The sequence below is a fragment of the Puma concolor genome, chromosome D4 (genome assembly GCF_028749965.1).
Source record: "Puma concolor isolate L17-30 chromosome D4, mPumCon1.1.hap2, whole genome shotgun sequence".
NCBI lineage: Eukaryota > Metazoa > Chordata > Mammalia > Carnivora > Felidae > Puma > Puma concolor.
The window spans coordinates 75,193,377-75,219,631 of record NC_141679.1 but is presented as its reverse complement, the minus strand read 5'-3'; the positions used below and the strand labels follow the sequence as shown (position 1 = coordinate 75,219,631).

The window sequence follows — 26,255 nt, the reverse complement described above, 5'->3', positions numbered from 1 at the left end:
TTCTGTGATAAAGACTCCGTTTCATTCCCACGTGAAGAAGGATTTATGGGGAGGTGGCAGAAAGGCAAGGAGGTTTGTTTTCATCCTCAGCGTGCAGAGGGGGCAGCCGCAGACAACCGTTGCTGTCTGGGTGTCACGGGGCTCCTCTTGACTCTCTCCTCCCAGAATCTTCAGGTCTCGGAGCTGGAGAGCCCGGGTGGGGGTGGGGAGCGACGGATTGCAGGCCACCGCATGAGCTGGGCTGGAGCCTTGGTGTGGAGACCCCAGGCCCTGCAGTCAGAGCACAGAGGAAGGGGTCCACTCTGCGGGCAGGGTAGGGGGTCCGGATGAGAGCTGCCCACTCTGTGCCCAGCCTGTCTCACTGGCCTCCCCCAGGTCTGAGCCCCCTGCCTCTCCCACTCCACCGCTGTCTCAAGGTGCACACCCTCTCCTGAAGGATCTCCAGGAAGTGGCCCCCTCTGCGGGCCAGTAGTCTTCCTAAAACCGGAATGAGTCTGAGCCCATCTCTCTCCTGGTCTAAAGGCCAGGCTTCTCGGCCTGGATCATGGTCCCCCACTGGCTACTGCTGTCCCTTTCCTTCCTTCCCTGCAATGCTTCAGCCAAGCAACCCTGCGGGACTCCTGGGGGGCCCGGCTCTGTCCAGATTCTGAGCTTTTGACACATTCCTGCCTCCTGCCCCCAGAATACATCCCCTTTCCCACAATGACCCTCTAAGGCCTTCGGGGCTCAGGGGTCATATTTCTGAGACCCTCTGCCTGAGGTCAGGCTTCCCAGAATGGACTCTGAGACCGAGATATCCCTGATGAGGTTTCTAGATGTGTGCCTGTGGTACACAGAATGATGACCCAAGACACCCACTGCCTCTTCCCTGGAGCCTAGGAAGACGTCACCTTTCATGTCCATCACATGCAGATGTGATGAGGTTAAGGCTGTCGTGACAGGGTAGACTCTCCTGTGTTCCCTGGGTGGGCACAGTGCAGTCACGAGGACCCTCAGAACAAGGAGGCAGGAGAGTCAGAGACAGAGAAAAGGTGGCGTCCCGCCGGGAGCAGAGAGAGGTGGGAAGGTTCTACCCTGCTGGCTTTGAAGATGGAGGAAGGGGCCATGAACCCAAGAAGGCAGGTGGTCTCTGGAGGCTGGAGAAGGCAAGGAAATGGGTTCTCCCTAAGAACCTCTAGAAGGAATGCAGTCCTGTCGACTCACTTTAGACTACTGACCTCCAGAGCTTCTAGGATAATGAATCTGTGCTGTTCCAGGCCACTAAGTGTGTGGTCGTTTATCACAGCAGCAGTCCCCTGCCCTGGGCTCGACTGATGCTGGCGACGGTGCTGGGCTGACGCCTCGGCCGGTCCCGCGGGAGCACTGGGGCTGCGCCGGCTTTGTCGCGAAGGGAGGCTGGGCTCTGACTCTTTCGCCTGCCCCCTTCTCCTGGTCCCCGCACGGAAGCTGCTCCAGGGGGAGGCCGTTCCTGGCAGGGGCTCAGCTGTGAGCCACCAGCAGCCAGCACTCCCGGCACCTGCGGACGGGGACCCAGTGAGCTCGTCCTGTGGTCCCGCGCCCATGGCGAGGCCTGGCTCAGACTTGGGGCTGGGTGAGCGAGTGCACACCGGGGAGCCCGTCCCAGCCTCGGCTGCAGCCCACCGTCACCTCTGGGAGGGCGCCTCTGCGTTCCTCCCGGGGCACGGCTGTGCCAGCTAGCCCCACGGCTTGCCGGACGGAGCGGGCCACTCTGGAGGTAAGAACAACAGCCAGGGTTGCCTGACTGCCTCCGCGGTGCCAGGCACGAGTCTGAACGCTCCAGGTTTGCGGACCCACGCGTCCCCGGCAAGAATCCAAGTGATGCGGGTGCGGCTGCTGGAGGCAGTTTTGTAGATGAGAGAGCTGAGGCTCAGAGAGGTGAAGTCACTTGTGTGGAGTGACAAACACCTAGCAAGCGTCACTGCCGGGATTAGGCTTGAGCGGTCCGGAGCCTGCCCCCGTACCCAGCACACCGTCACCTCCCAGACGCACAGTCCTGCATGTGAGAGCAGACGGAGCGGGCCGTGAACCCACGTCACCTGAGAGCTCTCCCAGCCGTGGAGCGGTACTGGGGCAGGAGGGGGCAGATCACAAGGGCTGGGTTGTTATTCCCAAGCCCGTCCTCAGAGCCTGCTGTTTCTGGAACATCCATCTCTCTGACGTTTCTGGGTGACTGTTCCCAGGTGCCCCCTGAGAGCTCCGAGGGCCTCACAGACGCTGTCCTTTCTAATGGGGTCTTCCTGCCTGAGGAGGAAACCGGGAGCCACTGTGGCCCGAGGGGGGCCGGGGCCACCCCCCAGAGTGTGCAGTCCTAGAGCCAAACTCCGTAGAAGCGTTCCGTCTGGGGGGCTGTCTCCTGACAACTGTCTGCCAGCCTGTAGGAGTCCACTGTGGCTGTGTGCCCCTGTCGTGTGCAAAATGGAGCCAACAGCGGCTGCCGCTTACCAAGCATTCACTCCGGGCCAGAAACTAGCTTACATTTGTCTCTTAATTTGATCCTTTCCATAGTAACTTTATAAGGCTATTTTCACCCTCCTTTGATGGGTGAGGAGGCTGAGGACACACAGAGAGATTAAGTAACTTGCCCAGGGTCACACAGCAGCTCCAGCCTCATCAGGCAGTTTGGACTTGAGTCTGTCCTCTTTGCCACCTCCACCCAGGGTGGTTGAAGAATTAAGTGAGATAATATACGTGAAAGGCTTCAGATGACTGGCACAAAGCCCTTGGTAATTCTTAGGTGAATAACTCTTCAGAAATTGAAAGCTGGTTGGATGGCTTCCCTAACTCCATGACATTTGCCCTCTCCTGATGCCAACAGGTGCCCACGCTGTTCTGTGGGCAGTCACACTGTGTTCTTTTTGGGTCCCTTAGTGTCCCTGGGTCTTAACTCGTTGAGGGGTATTTTCTGTTCTTTTGGGGTAGTTCCAGCTATTCTGATGCCTCTTCCCTTTTCTATAAATTCCTCTCTCATGCTCAAGGCACATTTAACCTGAATCGGCCCCCAGCCTCCCTTGCCTGACCTCCTAGCCCCCTAGCTATCCCCCTGCACGCCCTGCCTTGGCCACAGTGACTCACTTCCACCCTCCTATCCTAAGCAAAGCGTGCTCCCCTGCTTCTCACCTGTAACCCTGGAAAGCCCCTCTCACCCCTGCCCTGCCCCTGCTTGGTTGACTCCTGCTCACCCTCCAGTCTCATCAAGAAGATGTCACCTCCAGGAAGCCCCCTGACCACCACCCTCGCCCCCAGTCAGGACCTTGCACCTTCTCTGCATACTCGTGGCCCCATGAGCCGCCCCATCACGCTCTGCTCACGCTGTTCTGTGAAGGTCTGTTTACTGGTCTGTGTGCCCCTCTGGTGAGACCTTCGGGAGCAGGACTATGTCTGGGTTGTCCCTTGGTCCCCTGGCCCACCATGGGCTATGCCTGCCCTCAGCCGGTGCTCCCTGTGTTTGTAGAAGGAAGGGCAGCTGAGGTGATAATGTTGTGACCTGCTGGTGTGGGTGGCAGTGCAGGAGACCCTTGAGGAGGCAGGAGACCCCTGGGAGGGCAGGAGACCCGTGGTTGGTGGGAGACTTCCAGGGAGGAGGCAGGGGGTCCTTGGGTGGCAGAGTGGACTTAGCCTTGAACCTAAGGAAGATGGGAGGTAAGGGAGCCTGGGGCCAGAGCAGGCTCTCCCTGGCTGAAGGGGGTGCTGAGGGGCAGCCGGGGGCGTGCGTGGCCCCCACTGTGTGAAGCACACATGAAAACCTGAAATGTAGAGGTTCTCTAGGATGTTAGCATCAGGGGTCACCTCCTTCAACGCCTTCCTTTCACTGCACTTACAACGGTGACCCCGGGAGGGAGAGGGACTTCCCCAAGGTCACTCAGCAAGTTGGAGGCCGAACTGGGGCAGGGGATCTGGAATGTTCCTGGCCTGAATCGGTGTGCCCTTCAGGGTATGTCAGGGCCTCCGTAGCCTGCGATGCCCGCCCCCCCATCCCCGGAAGTTCCTGTTACCTCCAGGCCCTCCAATGCTATCTTCTGTCCCTCCCACAGGTGAACCTGGTGCTGGGGGACGGCCGGTCCCTGGGCCTCACAATCCGAGGGGGAGCCGAGTACGGCCTGGGCATTTATGTCACCGGTGTGGACCCGGGCTCAGAAGCAGAAAGCAGCGGACTCAAGGTGAGCAGCCCGACTCCCAGAGGAGGGGGTGGGCACCAGGGCCACATGCGTGGGGTGAGGGCGAAGGAGCCACGTGTGGAGCTCCGTGCGGCTGATTTCGGTCAGACCTCCAGCGAGGCCGTGGGCACCCCACCTTGAGGACTGGTCCCGGCCAGGAGTCCCCCTGGCTGCATGCCTCCAGTTGGCAGCTCAGAGCAAAGCAACAGGGCCCACCCCCCCAGCCTCCCGAGCTGGTTTCCTAGCTGTCCTCGGAGCAGTGCAGCCTCCCACGTGGTGGCAGGCAGCCGGCCAGCCGAGCTCTTCGTGGCTGCTGCTTTGCAAACACTGTCAATGGCTGCGGTGGCCCCGACTTCAGGTTCGTTCTGGAGCATTGACAGGGAAGAGAGGAGAAAGCGGGAGCTGGGTTAGGGTTGCACCGAGCAGCTCCCGGTTGGCGTTCCATCAGGGCAACCAGCAATCATTGAAATCATCGTTCGTTCTCATTTTGAAGAACGCTAACTGTGTGCCCGGTGCTGCTCATTGGCTTCACATGCGTCTCATTGAACCCTCAGGCTGCCCCTTGGGGTAGGTGGCTCTTACCCACATTTTCCAGTCAGGGAGGTGGACGTGGAGAGAAGGTGAAACAGACTTCCCAAGGTCACGCAGCTGACAGGTTGCAGAGCAGGACTGAGCCCAGGCTGTCTTTGTTCCACAGCCCGTGCTCCCAGCCATTGCACTATACCACCTTGCTGCCAGAACTTGCTCGGAGCACTGGGGGGCTGTGACACTGAGTGAGGCAGAGGCGAGGACCCTGGGCCCAGAAGACAGATGGCCTAATGAATGGGCTAAGTCCTGATGCCGGCCGGGGAAGCCAAGGCAGCAGCGACGGGAGCAGTAGCCGTGGGCATGGGTGGCATTTGAGCCAGCCTTGCAGAATGCGACAGGTTGGAGGTAGAGGGGCTGGGGAAGGAGGAGGCGTCACTGAGACCATGGGCAACTAGATGGCTGGGGAACGAAGCACAAGATGAGATGGTGTCTTTCTAGCAAAGGGCCTTGAATGCCCCACTAACTTGTGGGAACCCGATTCTCTATGCAGACGCGAAGAAAAGGTCAGGAAGGGTCATGGCAGATCAGAGTGGCGGTCAGCAGAGACACCCCCCCCAACCCCGCCCCGTGCCATGTAGTGGTGGGAGGACTGGAGTGGGCGAGAGGAGGCATCTGTCAGCTTCTTTTAGGACATAGGATTTAATCGGAAGAGCTCTGGGCTTGGAGCCTGGAAGATTGGGTTCGAATCCCAACTTCGCTGTTTTTGCTCTAATAGCTGTGTGACCTTGGACAGTTCCTCCGTGTGTCTGTGCTTCCCTGCCTTTTCCCAGATAAGCATAATAGAGAACACCACTGTCTGAGGGTCGTTGAAAAGATGACAAGAGAAAGCTGATAATAATGGTAATGATAACGTCAGTAAGTGTCTCAGTTATGGGCTGAATGCTTGTGTCCCCACATTCATATGTGAGTCCCTGACCCCCAACATGATGGGGTTAGGAGGTGGGGCCTTGGAGAGGTGACAAGGTCATGAATAGGAGCAGTATCCTTATAAAATGGACCCCACAAGTGAGGACACAAGAAGTGGGCTATCTGCAAGCCGGAAGAGGGTCCCCAGCAGAACCCGACCACGCTGGCACCTGACCCCAGACTTCGGGCTCCCAGAACTCTGAGAAATACATGTCCACCGTTTGTAAGTCACCCAGTCTAGGGCGCTTTGTTTTAGCAGCTGGGACAGCCTGACACAGCCTGCTGTTTCTCTGGCTCTTTATGCCGTGGATCCGTGTACCCACTGCACCCCTGTGGAAACGTGTTCCTCAGCTAGCCCATTTTACAGGCACAGCAGCTGAGACTCAGAGCGTCACACAGCCAGTGGGAGGCAAAGCTGGGACTCCCATGCGATAGTTGGGGTTCTGGTTCTGGAACCGTGCTCGTAACCAGGCCAGTCGGGTGGGTGATAGAGGCCCCACAAGCGCTGGCTGGGTCTCGTTGATTCTGCAAGGCCCTGGGTCTGAGCCCGTGCTGTGTTCTCAGGGAAAAATGGCACCTTGATGGGATCTCCAAGAGGAAACAATCTCACAGTAGTCTGTGCGCACGTTTTGTTTAAGAAGTTTGTTATTTTGGAATAATTTTAGATTTACTGAGAAGTTATAAAGGGATTTCCCATCCCTCGTTCATCCAGCTTCCCCCAACGTCAGCGTCTCCTGTAACCACGGTACATTTGTCAAGGCTCAGAAGCTGACATGGGTACAGTACGTTTCCACAAACCACACACTTTATTTGGAGTCACCAGTTTTTCCACTAATGTGGTTCACTCGAGCGTTATGCATTGCATTTGGCTTGTATGCAGTTTTAATTCCATTTATTCCTCCCCCCCCAACCACCACCAAATTTCAAAAAAGATTAATGGCAGTTTCTAAGCATGGAATACAGTTTTTGTTTTTGTTTTTTTTAAATAAATGAGTGAGGAAATTGGGGAGAAGAAAAATGAGGGCTGAGAGAAAGGGATGAAGACAGAGCAAGGGTCTTTTCTAGAACACTTGCTAGAGGCAAGACGCAGATTTGGTTAGAGCTTCCTGGCAGCCAGTGCAAAGAGAGAAGCAGGTCAGTGACATCTGTGAGATGAAAACAGAGCAACTGTGCTTTAGAAGCCTGGCTGTTCCTCTTCCTGGGGCCTGAGCGCAGTTTCCCTCTGGTCTCTCTTGGAGAGAATGCTGTGTGATGATGTAAGCGGTGTCCTCAGTGACAGGAAATGTATGAGCAGATTCCACCCTTGGTGGCGGATGCATTCTGATGACATCCATGTTAAAAGAAAGCAGAGAGAGCGTGAAAGATGATGTGTTAGGGTCCAGCCTGAGAGCACTGAGCACATTTTCTCTCTCTGTCTCTGTGTCTCTGTCTCTGCATCTGTCTCTCTCATTACTGACAGATGGTCGCTTTTATTATCATGTCGTCTACTTACTGAGGAGTCACCGTGTCAGGAACTGTGCCAGATGCTTCACGGTGTTACTTGATTTTTATGACAATGTGTGAGGAGGGAATATTCTCATCCCTATTTTGCAGGTGGCAGATCCGGGAACAGTGTTAAGCAACGTGCCCAAGGCCACCCAGCTAAGAGGGGCTAGGTTTGCACCCCCAGCGGCACACGCTACTTTCTTAACCGCTACTCTCCACCGCCTCCTGGTGGTGATAGGTGTCATTGTCTCCAGCTTACAGCTGAAGAGGTGAAGGCTCATGGAGTTTAGGGTCCAATTCATTCTAATGTCAGAGCTGGGATTTGAACCCAGGCCTGACAGAGCCTTGTGCAGGGGGGGACAGGAGCCCTAGGACCTGCCGCTGACCAGCTGTGTGAGGGTAGGGGTGTCCTTCCGCTCTCTGGGCCTGTCTCCATGCTTGGACAGTGAGGAGTTGAATAGTCAGGCTAGATGATTTGGGAGGCTTTCTCCTAGATTCGCACCTTTTTTTTCCGGCCTGAGACTGCCCAGACACCAGGAACCACAACCACAGAGAGATGCCAAAACAGTTAGCCCACTGGCAGATCCCCCTTTTATGTGGAAGGAAGGGGAGAAGGAAGGCGGGGAGGGGACATTACATAGAGGTAGTGGCTGTCCATTCTGCTTCTCCTTCCCTTCCTTCCATTTAATCCGCAAATATCTACCGAGGACTCCTGTGTGCCAGACACTGGGCTCGCCCTGGGGCTTCTGAGCTGAGCAAGACAGAGTCTCTGACCTCCAGGAGCTTTCTTTCTAGTGGGAAGATGGGGCCAGGTGGGGAGGCAGAATTACCCAATTGTTTGTTTAATCAAACAATCAGGGTAAACAGCAAGATGGCAAAGCCCATGGAACCGTGTGGGTGTATGACAGGGGAGACCAGCTCTCATCTTGGATATCTGGGAGGGCTTCCTGGAGAAAGAAACATTTCTGTTGAAATTCAAAACAAGAGGAGAAAATCAGTGATGTGAAGGAGGAAATGAGTATTTCCGGCAGAAAGAACAGCAAATGCTGAGTCCCTGAAGTGGAATGAAGTGTTGCCTGATGCCAAGGAAGGCTGGTGTGGCTGAACGCAGAAAGCCAGGCGGAGGAGGAGGTGCCAGATGATGCTGACAGAGTGAACAGAGCCAGCTCACACAGGGTGTGTAATTCACCCAACACTGTGCAGCCATGAAAAGGTGATGCCCCAGATCTGCAGTTAGCAGTATGGAAGGATGTCCATAGGTCTGTTATTAAGTGGAGAACACAGGCTGCAAAGCCACTTATCTGACAGGAGCTCATGCAGCAGTAGATGCAGGTGGAAATATGCGCAGAGAAACAGCCACACGGACCTGTACCGAAACATCGGTGTGGTGATCCGAAAGTGGCGACATCACCGATGACTTTTGCCGTTCTTTACATCCTGCGTGGGGTCTGCATGAAGCGAATATTGCTCTTCTCATCATGAAAACAGCAACAGTAAAGCCATTTCTGTCCTGAAGCAAGGCAGCAGAAAGATATTCCATAGAAGTTTTCCAGTCACTTCACTTTGCTTCTCGGTGGCAGGCAGGCAAAGGCTTTATTTGCTCATAAAATGCCTGCCTTTGGTAGAGGCCTTTCCTTTCTCGGTCCCCGCTGCAGTAAGGCATTTTATATTCCCTGCCACTGTTTCACGCTCCCCTCCAAGTTCCCTCGAATGTGCTAACACCTGCCTACACTCGCTCGGGCATCCAGGACTGATTAATTCCATTTATTGCCAATGCACTGTCAGTAGAATCAGGCATATTGAAATGGAATAAAGGGGCTTGGCTTTGTGGGTGGTGGAGCCAAGAACAGGCTTTATTTGTCAACAGGGCTCCTTGCTGCTGTGCAGAGCTTTCCTGGGGCAGAAATGCTGCCTTCCGCCTGGCTTCCAGCTGCTCGCTTAGCTTCTGAGGGCCGTGAGAGTCCAGGGGAGGGCAAGTCAACTGCTAGGAGGAGAGGGTCTTAGGAGGAGGTCAGGCACTTCCCAGCACTTACCCTGGGGGTGGCCGGGTGGAGCATGGAACTTTCCCACCCTCTCCGTAGGGGCTGACTCCCCCTTCTGCATGTACCTTTAGGCCTCTTATTCCTTTGCACCTGCCCTGCCAGCTTCTAGCTCCCACCACAGAATGGGCCCTAAAACCTTGTTTGTTCCTTTGAGGACAGCCAGATCGACTGGCATTTAAAAATAATAATGATGGTAGTTGCTAGTTATTAACCAGTTATTATGAATCAGGCACTGCGCTAAATAAACACTCTTGATACATTCCTACGTAATCCTTCCCATGGTCCCACAGCGGGCATTAATAGTGCCATTTAATAGATGAGCAAGTGAGGCTCAGAGAGGTGCAGTCACTTGCTCGGGATCACACAGGGATCTGGGGCCCCTGGCCACATGCTTTGCTGTCACCTCCCTTGTACCCTAACTTGACCACATGTCAAAAGAATGCATGAGGTGCCTGAATGGCTCAGTGGGTTAAGCGTCCAGCTCTTTTTTTTTTTTAAATGTTTATTTATTTTTGAGAGAGAGAGTCACAGAGCACAAGTGGGGGAGGGGCAGAGAGAGAGGGAGACACAGAATCCGAAGCAGGCTCCAGGCTCTGAGCTGTCAGCACAGAGCCCGATGTGGGGCTTGAACTCATGAACCATGAGATCATGACCTGAGCCAAAGTCAGATGCTTAATCTACTGAGCCACTCAGGCACCCCTAGTTTTTACAATTTTTATTTTTTTTAAGGTTTATTCATTTTTCAGAGATAGAGCGTGAGCAGGGGAGGGGCAGAGAGAGAGGGAGACACAGAATCTGAAGCAGGCTCCAGGCTCTGAGCTGTCAGCACAGAGCCTGATGTGGGCCTGAAACCCATGGATCATGAGATCACGACCTGAGCCGGAGTTGGATGCCCAGCGGACTGAGCCACCCCGGTGCCCCAAGGGTCCAGCCCTTGATTTTCAGCTCAGGTCACGATCTCAGGGTCATGAGATCACGCTCTGCGTCAGGCCCCACGCTGAGCATGGAGTCTGCTTAAGATTCTGTCTCTCTCTTTCTCTCTCCCTCTCTTTCTCTGCCCCTCCCCCCCTCATGCCTGTGGGCTCTCTCTCTCGCTCTTTAAAAAAAAAAAAAAGAATGCAGAGAGGGGAAACGAAGGACATTTCTTCTTAGAAGTCACCACGCTTCTCAAGCCCACCGTGGCTGTCCTCCTCCTGCCTGGCCGCAGCCTTCACCACTGAGGTCATGCCAGGGAGGCCCCTTTCGCTCCCGCTGGTAGGAGTAGGTTGCCATCCTGGCTGGGGTTCGTCAGAGCAGGATCTCTGTTCCCAAGAATGTCCCGCTTTTTGGGTCATCACTCTGCTGCTTGCGGTTGTGGGACAGACTGTATCTGGTGCAGCGTCGGTGGCTCGGTGGCTGGGGACGGCCAGCTGCTTTACGGATCTGTCCTGTGTGCTCGTGTGGGAGTCCACACCGCGTTGGCCTCACTGGTGGAGCCAGCTGGGGGCGGGGGGCCGACCCTCCTCAGCTGGGCTTTGCCAGTGTCTGCTCTCCCGACTTTCCTCTAGACTGAGCCAGGCACCCCCCCTTGGCTGACCACCCACCGGCGGCAGGTGACCTCCATACATGGGTCATCTCTGAGCACTCCCCACAGCTCCGGGAGGCGGGACCTCTTTCATCCCGTTGTAAATGGGGAGTACTTACTTCATGACTGTCTCCGGGGGGCAGAGCCTGGCTGTGCTTTAAACGCTGTGTTTCCCTGCCCGCGACAGAGCTGGCACACAGTAGGTGTTCGGGAAATATTTCTTCACTGAAGGAGTGAGTCTGGCCGAGGCAGGCCCTGAACCAGGCCTTTTGACCCCAAAGCTTCAGTCACCAGAGCTTCGATCCTGACCATGGTTTCATTTGCATCGTGGCCTGAGCACAGCATAGAACGTGCAATGGTTTTTGTTTTTTAAGGAACAAATCCCACTGAGAAGTGTTAGTGGTTTTCACACTTGCCAGGATGCAAACTGAACAGTCAGACCCTTACCTTCAGAGAGGCTGGCCTTCAAAGGGAGCTGAGTAGCAGCCGTTCCCCACAGTGGGGTTTGCTCATCCCGGGGGCCCTGTGGGCAGCGGGTGCCTGGTGGAGAGTAGGTGGCGGGAGTCTATCTCTGCTGACAGATCCCAGCCTCCCAGCCTCCCGTTTTGTACGCAGGGAGGCTGAGGGCCAGCAGGAGGGGAAGGGACTGCTGGAGGGTCATGGAGAGGTGGGCCAGGACCCCCCACACAGAGCCTCTACGTCATCGGGCAGTTCGACCTTGCCAGCTGTGTTTCCATGCTTCCCTGAAATAGCTCTGCTGGGACACAAGAACAGGTTTGGCCAACTCTCCAGGGCTGCCTCCTGCTTGTTCTTGGTGGAGGAAAGGGTGTGGCTCCTATGTATTACTTGTTTCATGAGGAGCTTTAAGGGAGTTTTCGTTTGTGATCATGGCTGATTTTACGGCGGTCCTCATGGGATGGCAAAAATTCAGTATTCGTCTTTATATAATTCCTGACAATAGAAAAAAATCTTACATCATTAGGGCACATTGCAAACAGTTCTCGGTCTATCGATGCTAGAACTTAAACGAATGGACCAATTTCTTGAAGGATGTAAACTACACCCAAGAAAGATAAATAGAAAAGCCTGCAGTTCTAGGTATGCGTCAGAGAAATTGAATTTGTACTGAACAACCATCCAAAACAGAAAACTCAGGCCCAGACGCTTTGACTAATGAACGTTTTTGAACAGTTAAGGAAAAAATACTATGCAGTTTCTTCCTGGAAATGAAAGATGAGGCAATGCTTCCCAGCTCATTTTATGAGGCCAGCGTTAAATCACACCAAGACCAAATGCATACGAGAATGCTGACCGTTCCCCTTCAGGACGTGCTGAGTACAAAAATACTCAACAAAGTAACAGCAAATCCAATTTTTCAGTCTGTAAAAGGGATGTGTGCCGTGACCAAGTGGGGATTTCTTTATCCAAGGAATGCAAGCCTGAATCAACATGTGAATATCAGTGTTGGGACACATGGGTGGCTCAGTCTGTAGGTGACCAACTCTTGGTTTTGGCTCAGGTCATGATCTCACGGTTCGTGAGTTTGAGCCCTGCATTGGGCTCTGTGCTGAAAGTGTGGAACCTGCTTGCGATTCTGTCTCCTCTCTCTCTACCCTTCCCCCGCTCATGCACATGCTGTCTGTCTCTCTCTGTCTCTCAAAATAAATAAACTTAAAAAAAGAAAAAGAGTGTTATTAGCAGATGAAAGGAGAAAAACCATAAGAACAGAAAAAGCAATTCACAAAATTCATTGTCCATTTATGATCAAAACTCTCAGCACACTAAAATCGAAGGGAACTTCGATGACAGACGTCCTCACAAACCTCCAGCTAACATATGTCGTGGTGAAAATGTTCAGAATCCGTTTGTAAATACGTATCCACAAAAAAAATTTTTTCTTCCAAGAGAGATAAAGGCTTTCTACTGAAGGCTCTCTTCTAGGATTGGAATAAGGCAAAAATGTCTTTCTCGCCACTCCTGTTCGGTATCATGAGAAGTTGTCATCAGTGCAAGTAAGCCAATAAAAAGAAATGAAAGGCACACAGATATGAGAGGAAGAAATGAAACCCTATTTACAAAGACTGATTGTCTACATAGGAAGTTGCAAACAATCTCCAAAAAGGCTCCTAGAACCACTAGATGAATTTAACAAGGTGGAACGATAACACAGTCAGCGTACAAGAATCAGTTGTTTCCACAAACTGGCAATGAGTCACTGGGATTCAGAGTTCGTAAATACAGTTTAGAGTAGCACCAAAAATCACATAGTTGTAGATAACAGAGTACGTGTAGCACTTGTATGCTGACGGCTGCGAAACAAAGAAAGAAAGAAATGGAGAGAGACACTGTATTTGTGGATAGGAAAGTTCCATGTGATTGACATGTCAGGCCTTCCTAATTTGGTCTAGATTCAGCATGATCCCCATTTCCAATTCTGGTAGGTTGAATTTTGAGAGAGAGAGAGTGTGTGTGTGAGCAGGGGAGAAGAGCAGAGTGAGAGAGAATCTTTTTGTTTTTAATTTTTTTTTTTTTTTTAATTTTTTTTTTCAACGTTTATTTATTTTTGGGACAGAGAGAGACAGAGCATGAACGGGGGAGGGGCAGAGAGAGAGGGAGACACAGAATCGGAAACAGGCTCCAGGCTCTGAGCCATCAGCCCAGAGCCCGATGCGGGGCTCGAACTCACGGACCGCGAGATCGTGACCTGGCTGAAGTCGGACGCTTAACTGACTGCGCCACCCAGGCGCCCCGTTTTTAATTTTTTTTAATGTTTTGTTTACTTTTGAGAGAGAGAGAGAGAGAGAGAGAGAGAGAGAGAGAGAGGGGGAGGGGCAGAGAGAGAGGAAGACTCAGAATCCAAAGTAGGCTCCAGGCTCTGAGCTGTCAGCACAGAGCCCAGCGCGGGGCTCGAACCCATGAACTGTGAGATCATGACCTGAGCTGAAGTCAGACGCTTAACTGACTGAGCCACCCAGGCGCCCCGAGTGAGAGAAAGAGAGAGAGAGAGAGAGAGAGAGAGAGAGAGAGAGAGAGAGAGAGAGAATCTTAAGCATGCAGGGCTCTATCCCTCGACCCTGGGATCATGACCTGAGCCAAAATCAAGAGTCAGATGCACAACCGACTGAGCCATCCAGGCGCCCCGCTAGAAGGCTTTTTGTAGGTATTTACAAACGGATTTAAACATTTAAACGGACAAAGAAACTAGGGGAGCCGAAACAATTCTCAAAGGGAGGAGTACTGTCGGAGGACTCATTACCTGATTCCAAGCCTTACGTAAGGCTACAGTAAGCAAGATAGCGAGGGCGGTATTAATGAAGCAAAGACACGGAGACCAGCGGAACAGAGCAGTGAGTCCAGATAGAAACCTACACGCAAATACCTAACTGAACTTTGGCAGAAGCGCAAAGGTAATTTTATGGAGAAACGACGGTCTGTGTGCAAACAAATGAACTTTAACCTAAGTCTCACACCTTACATGAAAACTAATTCAAAATGGAGAAGACAAAGTTATAACACCTCTAGGGGAATACGTAGGAGAAAATCTGTGTGACCCTGAATAAGAGTTTGTGTCTATTTTTTATTATTTTATTTTATTTTTAAATGTTTATTTATTTTGAGAGAGAGCAAGGAAGGAGCAGAAAGAGAGGGAGAGAGAGAATCGAAAGCAGTCTCCATGCTTGGGGCAGAGCCCGACCCAGGGATCGATCTCGTGAACAGTGAGATCGTGACCTGAGGCAGAATCAAGAGTCGGATGCTTAACCGACTGAGCCACCCAGACACCCCAACAATTTTTAGATATAACCTCAGAAGCAGGATCCATAAAGGAAAACATTGACAAGTTGGATTTTATTAAAATTAAAAACTTTTGCTCTGTGGGAGACACTTTAAAGAGAACAGAAAGGCAAAGCCACAGGATTAGAGAAGAAAATAGGTTCTAATCACATTTTTGACAAAGGACTTGTCTCAAGAATTTGTAGAGAACTCTCAAAGTTAGCAGCAGGCTTGGGAGACACAGTTTTGTACAGAACTACCGTGGCGGATACATGGCTGTGTGCACCTGTCAGAACTCACAGAACTATATACCGCAGAGTGTTTTTTTAATATTTAAAAAAATTTTGTCATGTTTATTTTTGAGAGGGACACACACACACACACACACACACACACACACACACACGGAGTACAAGCGGGGGAGGGGCAGAGAGAGGGAGACCCAGAATCCGAATCAGGCTCCAGGCTCTGAGTTGTCAGCACAGAGCCCGACGCGGGGCCCGAACTCACGCACCATGAGCTCATGACCTGAGCCAAAGTCAGACGCTTAACCAACTGAGCCACCCAGGCACCCCGGAGTGGATTTTATTGTACATAAATTTTTAAAACTCAGCGCAGCTGTGGGGGTATAGAAGGAGCACAGACTGAGCCAAATGAAGACCAAGGAATCCAGCCGTATTACAGATGATTCACAGCACCACACCGAGAGGGAATAGGGGAGAAAGGCACTCGCCTAAGTCATTTTGAAAAACATTGTTTTGACTGATACTGTGATGCAGAGACAAGGGGAGCTGCACGGAAGCACTGTATTCCAGTTGGCAAATTTTTTTTTCCTCTAAAGGCATACACATTAGGAATCCTGAAACTACTTCATTTTAGACAATGAGAGCTGGATCTGCACTTTCAGAAAACATGACCAGTAAGGAAAAGGGGGGGGGGGAATCCTTGTGAGGCTGAATTAGTCAAAGGTATCAATAGGGACCCATTTACCAAAAAAAGAAAACAAACTGTATATGTGTACACACACAGATAAATAGACCCGGAAATAAAGCTGTGACTTAGTACACGTACATATAGTTCTTCGCTCCATCCATTCAGAAGGGCTGGGAGCAGGGACACCCCAATAAAAATGGGTGCACCTAGTGCCCACATCTTAGTTTCTAAATATTCTTTTCTTTTTTCATTCTTTTTTCTTGTTTTGAACGTTTATTTATTATTTTTGAGAGACAGAAGGAGACAGAGCACGAGCAAGGAAGGGGAGAGAGAGGGAGACACAGAATCGAAAGCAGGCTCCAGGCTCTGAGCTGTCAGCACAGAGCCCGATGGGGGGCTCGAACTCACAAACCGCAAGACCATGACCTGAGCCGCAGCCGGACGCTTAGCCGACTGAGCCCCCCCCCAGGCGCCCCTCTGAACACTATTTTCTAAATAAAAGGAACCAAGGCTCTTTGTAGGAATGGTGATTCCAGGTGTCGGGCAGGGAAGGTACAAGATAAGCCTGGGGGATCTTGTGGTAGGTCCCACAAAATACCCGTGTGCTACAAAATCAGTCACGGAACTATTCTGCATATCAGATACACACAGAGCCTCGCGGAAGAGCTCCCAGTGGCCAAAGGAGAATGCAGTAAATATCCATGAGTCCGTACTAATGTAATTACATAAAGAGCTGAATAAATAAATAAGGGAGAAGCAACAATTCTTTCCTAAGGAAAAATTCCCATTAATAATCGTGAAAGGAATACGGGAAGAGGAAACCACCATTAGAACATTACATTATGGTAACAACTGTCACAGGCGAGATGCCCCCGTGGATGTTAAATAGCGGGCAGAGGTTTAGGCAGAAACAGGATTTGTTTTTTTTGTTTGTATTTTTGGTTTTTTGTTTGTTTTTTGCATCGTTTGAAAAGATCTCCACCAATATATTTCATCGTCCCAAAATGAGTAATAATGAGTTTACAGTGGAGAATGGTGGCAGATACCAGCTTGGCTAATTGTGTATTTTTTTTTTTTAACAATCTTTACTTCTTTTTTTTTTCTAGTTGTAAACACAGTTGTAGAAAAGTCAAGTCATAGCCCGGACCGGGGTTGTAGTGACCGTCCGTCCTGCCTTCCGTCCAGCCCCAGAGTGTCAGGACTGTCACCAGTTGGCATGTCTTTCCAGACCTTTTTTCTGTCTGGCCTACTGTACACACAGAGTCTTGGGGACCCTTCTTGTTCCTTCTGTTCCTTTTATGACCCGACCATCAGCTTCTTAGAAAATCGCCTTCCTTTTTGGTCCAAAACCTGGCATCCCTGGTTTATCACATTTGGATTAAGTTGTTGCCACCACAGAGCACTGAGATGGCCCTCCTCAAAAATCAAAGCTCAAAAACGTAGCAGAGGTGTAGTTTAGCACGCTTGTTTTGATCACTTCTTAGTGCTGTGATTTAATGCCTGCAGTGTCCTCTCTTCTTCTGTCAGTTAAAGAGGAGGGGACCTGCCACGGAGAAAGGGCGGCATGTCTCCTGAGCCTGCCTGTTTCCTCGCCTTCCTTGGGTGAGGTCTGGGGAGAGCCCATTGGCCAGGTGGCAGAGGGGAGCGGCCGTGTCCCTCCCCGCCACACCCCAGGCCCCCACGGGTCTGTCCTGCTGCTGTGGGAGCACCGTGGACATTTGGGTGGGTGCCAGGTGCTGGCATTCCGGGGGACACAGCGAGGTGTGTGTGACACAGGACCTGGATTTGGGTCCTCCACGTGCTCTGCGTGGAGACTGTGTGGAAGGGGCCGGTGGGAGTGAGAGACAGCGACGGCGAGGACTCCTGGTGCCCCAGGTGAGTGTTGGTGAGAGAAACACTGACAGCAAACACCCACCAAGGGATCATTCTAGGCCCGGCACCCCGCTCAGTGACTTTTATGTTCCACCTTAACGAATCCCCAAACAGTCCCTGCAGCAACTACAGGCCGTGTGTATCCTCCTTCGTGGAAAGATAAGCACACTGAGGCTCAGAGAGGTAGTCGCTGGCTCAAGGTCACACAGCAAGAAAGTGGTAGCGCTGGGGTGGGGATTGGCTCCAGGATCTCGCCTGTTATTGGCCACCTGACCCTTCAACCCTGAATTAGTGTGATGGCAGCCGGGCACTGAGCCTCCCTGCTCCTGCCTGTGTTCTCCACTGCTACCAGACTGGGGACACCTCCCCAGTGTTTCCGCACACTGTGCTTTTGGACTTGGAACCTGGAGGAGTCTTCTGGCTCTTCTGAAGATGTTTAAGTAAAAACACGGGCAGGGGCGCCTGGGTGGCCCCGTCCGTTAAGCGTCCAACTCTTGATCTCAGCTCAGGTCATGATCTCAGGGTTCACGACATTGAGCCTTGTGTCGTGAGATTGAGCTCAGAGCTGGCTTGGGATTCTCTCTTTCACCCTCTCTCTGCCTCTCCACCTCTCTCTCTCCCTCTCCCTCCCCCACCCACAAAATAAATAAATAAACTTAAAAAAAAAAACAAAGCCTGGTGAAAAAATGGCAGAAGGTACAGCAACGTGAGAACAGTAGTAATAATAATAGGGCTCAATAATGACAGAAGGAAGTAACTTAGGGCAGAGCAGTCTTCTAGCTATTTCTGCATGACAGTAATAATAATGATAATCACCAGCAATTGGAGAGTGCCCCCCTGTGCCAACCAGGATGCACAGTGAGTGCTGTGCCCGCACTGAGTCATCTAGTCCCCCCAGCAACCCTGTGAGGGGGCACTAATATCACCCTCATTTTAGAGATGGACAACTGAGGCCCAGAGAGGCTAAGTAGCCTGCCTAAGGTCACACAGCTAGTAATTGGAAGGGCTGGTATTCAAACTCAGGCAGGACTGGCACTTAGTCACAGAAGCCCCTTTGCCGCCCTTCCTTCCCCTCCGAGTGGTTCTCAGGCAAACTGGGGGAGGAGCGCAGGACAGAGCGATATTCCTGCAGTGTGCATAATAACAACCGCACGAAAGAAATCGCCTGTTGACCACTCACGGTGGACCCGGTCCTGTCTGGGTGCTTTCTGAATCGTGCTGTGCTGTCCTCGCCACCGCCCCACGAGGAGGTGCTGGCCGGCAGTCACCATCCCCGTTTTCCGCACGAAGGAGCCCTGAGGCTCGGTGAGATTAAGCGACCCGCCCCAGAGCCCGTTCTTGCTTGGCAGGGAATCGGTGATTCAGACGCAGGGCCTCACCTCTGCACCATCGCCGGCCGCACGGCTGAGCACAGCCGAAGGCCTGCCATTGCTAATGCGGCTTTGATTTTGTGTCGGGAAGGGCTTTGTCCCTGTTTCTCTGCCTCCGGATTCTCTGTCACTGATCTGCTGACAGCTCTTTCCACTCCCAAGGACAGCAAGTGATCACGTCCTGCACGTCAGTGCCATTTCATGAGCCTGGCTGTGGAAACTTTGGTACCCTTGTGGTGGCAACCCACGAGAAAGAATACTTAGCGGAGCTGAGGGCTGTTGAGCGGGGTCTGCTGTGGGTCAGGAAGGGGGACCCAGGGCCCGGACGGTTGGATGCTTGCTGTCCCCACCCACGTGAGGGCATGGGCCTGGCTCAACTTTTAAGATTATTTATATAAGAATTTATGAGTAAAGGCATGCTTTAGCAAGAAGGTGTTATTGGGGGGGAAATTAATAATAGCAGATAGCAAACAACTACCATACCCACTGTGTGCCAGGCAGTATGACATCATTACTGGGCGCTGTCCCGTGGTGGTTAGATGCAGGCACTTTGAAATCAGAGTTACTGGCTGTGTTACTCTGTGTCACGGGACTTGGTTCCGTCATTAGTAAGGCTGGGATAATACCTCTAGGAACGTCATGAGCGCATAGCCAGAGAATCTCTGTAAAGCACTTAACACAGATAAAAGTATACAAAACACACTGGCTTTAAAAATGATTTCTGGGGGCGCCTGGATGGCGCAGTCGGTTAAGCGTCCGACTTCAGCCGGGTCACGATCTCGCGGTCCGTGGGTTCGAGCCCCGCGTCGGGCTCTGGGCTGATGGCTCAGAGCCTGGAGCCTGTTTCCGATTCTGTGTCTCCCTCTCTCTCTGCCCCTCCCCCGTTCATGCTCTGTCTCTCTCTGTCCCAAAAATAAATAAAACGTTGAAAAAAATAAAAATAAAAAAAAAATAAAAATGATTTCTGGTTGGGGCGCCTGGGTGGCTCCGTTGGTTAAGCGTCCCACTTTGGCTCAGGTCGTGATCTCGCCGTTTGAGAGTTTGAGCCCCGCATCGGGCTCTGTGCTGACAGCTTAGAGCCTGGAGCCTGCTTTGGATTCTGTGTTTCCCTCTCTCTCTGTTCTTCTCCCACTGACACTCTGTCTCTGTCTCAAAAATAAATAAAGATTACCAAAAAAAAAAAAGATTTCTGGTTTTCAGTCTAGCCCCACATTCATCCTGTGTGTGGACGGGAACAGTGAGGCTCAGAGAGTGGGAGTGATTTGCCCCGGGGTCACGTACCAAGAAGGGGCTGGCCATGGTCGGGCGCCTGGCTGTCTCTCCTCTGACCCCCACTCATGCAGCATCCACTGTGGGCTGGCTCCCAGGTGAAGGACCCATCTGGTGCTGCCTGTCCATGATGGAACAACTCCGGTATTCTTTCCAATTCCTCACTGGTGTGCCAGCCTTGGCCCCCCGGGGCCCGCTCGGGAGGGATGGTGGCAGAGCAGCCCCTGATTGCTTTGGGGACTCGAAAGTCCCCTGGCTCCTTTGGCAAGCAGTAGGATAAGAACTTCTATGTGATTGCTGAGCCCCCACTTACAAAGGGCCGGCTCTGCTGCCCTTCCAGAGCTTTCCTTGGGGCTGCCTCTCCCTGAAGCACAGTGGCCGCCCCTCGATCCTGGACAGGGGTCCACGAACTGCGAACCTCAAAGTTGGTATCTTGCTTCCCTTCCCAAGGACTGCAGAGGGGACAGTGTGCTTCCTGCCAATTCCAGGCTCGCGTGCATGAGCACTGTCTCACTCTCTCGCTCCCTTTCTTTCAGTAAATAAATATAAATATATATATGTAATAATACCACCAGCACCTGTGCCCCAGGTATGGTATTGTCAGGATGCAGTGAGGTAATAATGCGTGTAAAGCCCAGTGCCTGGCACATGATAAGCACCCCCAAAACGGAAGCTCTAATTGTGTGGGTGATTTTCACTAGCCACACAAGTGTGGGTGCTGGTGGGTGAAACCCGGGTGTAATGGTATCTGAAAGTCTCCGGCAGCTGATGGGTCTGGGCTCATGAACATCTTCCCCCCCCAAGGAGGCAGAAGGTGATTGCTTCCTCGAGAAAGCCAGCACATACCAGGTGACTGTTTCAGCCTCTCCCCGCTGCTTCTGCCACATTCTTCAGCCTTCCTTAGGATACCCTCTTAGCTGGGTTTGTGACCTGGCCTCTGAATGGGTGGTTAATAAATTGCCTGGACTTTAAAGGGACCCCTGCCAGGGCAATAATTGCTCCCAGGCAGGCTGCTCTCAAAGAGAGAAACACTTAGTTTCCGCGGGGAGACCTATTAGGGCCAGAGCCCAGCTGTGGCTTGCCCTGGTCACAGGATGAGGTGAGAGTGTTCATTCAAGCGCCCAGGGCCCCCCCCGGACTGTCCTGTCCACCGGAGGGAGACAGCCAGCGAGGGCCGGCTGCAGGTCTCCTAATCCCTCATTCCCAAGTGGCTGAGGGAAGGGCCTGGCATTGCTCACTGGCAGCTGCTGGCGATGGGGGTGGGGGGGGGGTGGTCGTCATTGGCCCTTCTGGCTTCCACATGCCATGCCAAGTTCAATGCCTGCACCTTGAGAACGTGCATAGTTTGCTGGATCTGACGAGCGTGTTCTCTCATCTCCTAAGGGACGTAATCATCAGTGAGCATTTCCTCGGCCCCTGCTGGGGGATAGGGTACAGGTGGAAGGCTTTGAGAGAGGTCGGTAACCATACTGGGCAGTGCCTTGGACCCTTGACCGTGCACGCGAATCATCAGTCTTTGTCGAGGGCACAATATGATTCAGCTCGCGTGGCAGTTATCATGGCTGCATAACCACGCTGTCACCACAGTCCTGCCCACCCTCACTGAGGGCCAGGAAGTAGCTAGGGCACGGCAGGGAGGGTCATCTTGGCTCCAGGATGTCTCAGGCCACAGCCAGAATGCTCAAAGTCTGGACACCGGAGCCATTAGGAGGCTCTTTTCCTTTTGCGTCTGGAGGTTGGTATTGGCCGCTGGCTGGGGTCCCTGTTCTTCTCTGCAAGGGCCTCTCCATGCCGCCTTTCCACAGAGCTAATTTGGGTTTCTTCCTCCAAGCGATCAGGGCTTAGAAGGTTTGTCTAGAGTCACAGGTCACACTGGGAGAGAGGCAGGTCGAGCTGTGTTCTTTTTGTGCCCCAACCTCAGAAGGCATCAAGCAGGGCTGGGCTCTGTTCAGAGTGGGCACAAGCCCATGCAAGTTCACAGGGAGAGGAGTTACTCCTGATTGGTTTCTTAGGACCACTCTAATAAACTGTCGTAAGCTCGGTGCCTTTAAGCAACGTAAATGTATCCTCTGGCAGTTCTGGAGGCCAGAAGTTGCAAATCGTGGTGTGTCGGCAGAGTCGTGCCCCCTCCCAAGGCTCTGGGGAGAACCCTCCTTAGCCTTTTGCAGCTTCTGAAGGTGGGGGGGGCGGGTCCCGGCACCCTTGGTTTGTTGTTGCACTCCCCCTCCCCCGCCCGGCTCTGTCTCCAGCTTCACACATCACATGATCTTCCTGCGGAGGTCTCTGGGTCTCCACCGTCCCTCTGCTTCCTCTTCTTTTTTTTTAAAAAAAATTTTTTTTTCAACGTTTATTTATTTTTGGGACAGAGAGAGACAGAGCATGAACGGGGGAGGGGCAGAGAGAGAGGGAGACACAGAATCGGAAACAGGCTCCAGGCTCTGAGCCATCAGCCCAGAGCCTGACGTGGGGCTCGAACTCACGGACCGCAAGATTGTGACCTGGCTGAAGTCGGACGCTTAACCGACTGCGCCACCCAGGCGCCCCTCTGCTTCCTCCTCTAAGGGTACCGGTGATTGGATTCAGAGCACACCCCAAATCCAAGAATGTCTCATCTTGAGACCCTTAATTACATCTGCAGAGGCCCTGTTTCCAAACAAGGTGACGTGTTCACAGGTACTGGGGGCTAGGGCCTTGGGTGCATCTTTTGGGGGTACCATCCAAGCCAGCCTCCTGATCGGGAGCGTCGAGGTTCTGAGAGAGCACATGAGATGTGGATCTTGCTGTGGTCGTTCGGGGGACTGCAGTCTGCCTCAGCCGCCTTGGGGTGGAGCCTGAGATGCCGCACTTCTCACACGCTCCATTCCTAGGTTGTGTCGGTCCACGGCCGACACGCGGAGTACAGGGATACAGAGCGCCTGCTCTCAAATTGCCGACAGGCTAAGGAGGAAGGAGGAGGAGTAAATAGCAAAGTAGCCATATACTATTAGCACTGATACTACCCAGCTCTACAACAGCACACCGCATGCCCTGTTGTGGGCACTTGGCATGTATGAGCTCCTTTCACCCTCACTGCAACCTTATAATAAGGGTTCTTATCCCTGCTCACAGATATGAGGCTCAGAGAGGTTAAATGACTTGCCCAAGGTCACACAGCCAGGAAGTGGTGGAGCCAGGACTTGAACCCAGGCAGGCTGGGAACTGAGTCCATACAGTTACCAACCTGCACTGGGACCCTGGGAGGGAGCCGTCAGGCCAGGACAGAGAGCCAGGTGTGGCCGCAGAGAGGACACTTCTTCTCTCGCTGTGTCTTACTGGGCATTCAGTCGGTCAGCAATGACTTGCTGAGTGCATGTGCATAGCCCTGACAGGCACACAGAAAGGCAAAGCCCCATGCTTTCTACCCTTGTGGAGAGTGCAGCGTGGTCAGGGTGGTGACTGTGGGACACGAAGCCAGGCAGACAAGTGAAGGAAGGGATCTTCAGGGAGAGATGAGCAGGAACAAGGCACAGAGACCTGGGATGGTGGGCAGTTAGGGGCACAGGCCTGCTGGGGGTAAGGAGGGACTGAGAGAAAGGAGAGGCGGGGCAAGGGGGCCGTGGGACAAGGCTCCAGCATCTTTTCTCAGACCTTAGCAGTTGGCCCGACAAACCTAGAGGTAGCACCTGGATTGAGTATATTAAATCCAAAGTCAAGGAGCTCTTTGCTGCCAGGCAGACAGAAGAAGGCCTGAGCTTTCAGAAGGTTGGGTGTCCTGAGACCCAGGAGGGGCTGTGTGCTGGAGTGATTACCCCAAATCCTTTGGGGAACTTCTTGTTTTTTTAGTTTCCTTCCCCCCCCCCCGCCCCCCGCTACAGAAGTAACAGATTCAGCACATAACACGCACACAAACAGATGCAGAAGGTAGAACCAGATGTCCTTCCTCCTAAAGACAGCCATTATTAGCATCTTTTATTTCTTTAAATATGATTCACATACCATAAAAAAACCACCCCTTTTTAAAATGTCCGAAGCAATGGTCTTTAGTATATTCACAGGGTGGTACAACCATCACCTCCAATTCCGGAACATTTTCATCATCCCCCTCAAAAAAAAAAAAAAGAAAAAGAAAAAGAAATCCTATACCCATTAAGCAGCCATGCCACATTTCTGACCCTGTAGATTTGCCTGTTTGGGACATTTTATGTCAGTGAATCATAAAGATGTGACCTTTCTCTTAGCACCACGTTGTAGCACACATCAGTAAATGCCTTTTATGACTGAACACTACTCTGATGTGCGGCCATAGCGCATTTATCCGTCCAGCTCTGGTTGGTGGACACTTGGCTTGTCTCCACCTGTTTGCATCTCGATGTAGCTTCTCTTCGTGCCTTTCTCTGTACATTTCTACACGATCAGTATTATACGGCGTGTTCTGATGTGCATCCCACACTTTGAAACCTGCATGTCCCTCCTGCAATTAGAAACTTCCCAGAAATGCAGTTTGTAATAGCTACATGATAATATCCCATCCTGTGGCTGAATTATAATTTCCCCAACCATTCCCCTGAAGTCAGTTGTTTAGTTGTTTCCAATTGAAGTCAGGTTTTAAAAGGAGCAACGAATGAGAGGAACCTCAGAGGATTTTTCCAGAAAGGTTTAAACTGCCTCCAAGCCTGTGTGTGCCAGCAGGCTGCTGAGCTCAGTGGGGGGACGGGAATGATTCACCCCAAATTATTAAGAGACACAGTGGTTTGGCCGGGTGGTATAAAGAAGGTTCTTCTCCAGGGTGGCACAGCACAGTTGCCAAGGGTCCCGCCCACTCTTCCCCAGACCCTGAAACATTGAGGGAGATGTTAAGCCATGCCCCACCCCCCAATCTTTACATTTCCTTCGAGGATTGTTTTTCTTTTCCCCCTCAACAATATGATCTCCACATACAATCTCAAAAGCAGCAGAAAGTGAATAAAGAGCTTGAAATGAAAATTGCCTCTGTTACCTAATCTAAGAATGATTCCGGAATATCAAGGACTTGTTTTTAATTTCTGAATACGGTCTAGTTAAATAATGCCATCAGGTTTTATCCTTTGGAAACATAATTTCTCTAATTAGCCCGAAAACCTTAGGAGTCTGGCCTTTCATAGTATGTTTTCTTTGATCATTTCCCAAATAAAAGGGGAAATACATTTGTATTGAGACGTAAGTGACACGGAACACTGCTCGTGTTTAAGGAGCATGACGTGTTGGGAAAAAATAGTAAAATAGCCTGGACGTCACTCCTCAGAGACAACTCCTATGAACATTTGGGTATATTCCTTCTGTCCCTTTATTTATTTATTTATTTTTAACGTTTATTTATTTTTGAGACAGAGAGAGACAGAGCATGAACGGGGGAGGGTCAGAGAGAGAGGGAGACACAGAATCTGAAACAGGCTCCGGGCTCCGAGCTGTCAGCACAGAGCCCCATGTGGGGCTCGAACTCACGGACCGCGAGGTTGTGACCTGAGCCGAAGCCGGCCACCCAACCGACTGAGCCACCCAGGTGCCCCCCTTCTCTGTCCCTTTAATACAGCTGAGGCCCGCCAAGAGATGGCGATGTTTAGATCCTATCTTAACACCTGAATTCAAAATTCAAAAGTAAAGTATGTTCACCGGAGAAGATGTAGAAAATCCTGCACGTAAGTATAAACCACTGTGACGATTTTTCTGTCTGCCCTTCCCGGGTGTCCTGCTCACATGCATAATAGTAGTTCAGCAAAATTGGCATTTGTTTACTCTGCCCCGCCCTCCATGACCAGGTAGCATTAAGATTCTTCTGTGTCCAGAGGACCTTTGCAGAATAGTAAGGTATAGAGTGTTCACATGATCTCATTTTTTTTTTTTTTTTTAAATAAGGGAAACCTATTCATTGGTACTTAGTTACCCATGTGGAGAGAAGGCCTGGGAGGAGGCCCAACACCTTGTTACTGGTGATTACTTTCCAGTCATAGCCTGAGGGCCTGAGATGGGTTTTTAAGGGTAGGGGGCCTTAGGAGCACGATTTATACAGTTTGTATATACCTCCCCCCCTTTTTAAAGTTTCACTGGTTTCCACTGTGCGTGAATGTTTGTTTTGTAATTTTTTAAAAGTTTAGCTGGAGGGGCGCCTGGGTGGCTTGATCGGTTAAGCGTCCGACTTCGGCTCCAGTCATGATCTCACGGTCTGTGAGTTCAAGCCCCGCGTCAGGCTCAGTGCTGACAGCTCAGAGCCTGGAGCCTGTTTCAGATTCTGTGTCTCCCTCTCTCTCTGCCCCTCCCCCGTTCA

General features: G+C 51.9%; 1 protein-coding gene across 5 annotated transcripts in view; it reads left to right on the top strand.

Moving 5' to 3' along the window:
- WHRN (whirlin) overlaps window positions 1–26,255 on the top strand; it is a 97,081-nt gene that overhangs the window by 34,393 nt on the left and 36,433 nt on the right. For all 5 annotated transcript variants that reach the window (XM_086683818.1, XM_086683820.1, XM_086683817.1 and 2 more), the window contains exon 3: window positions 4,053–4,178. In XM_086683818.1, the coding sequence (XP_086539944.1) occupies window positions 4,053–4,178 (126 nt within the window). The remainder of the gene's footprint in view (window positions 1–4,052; window positions 4,179–26,255) is intronic.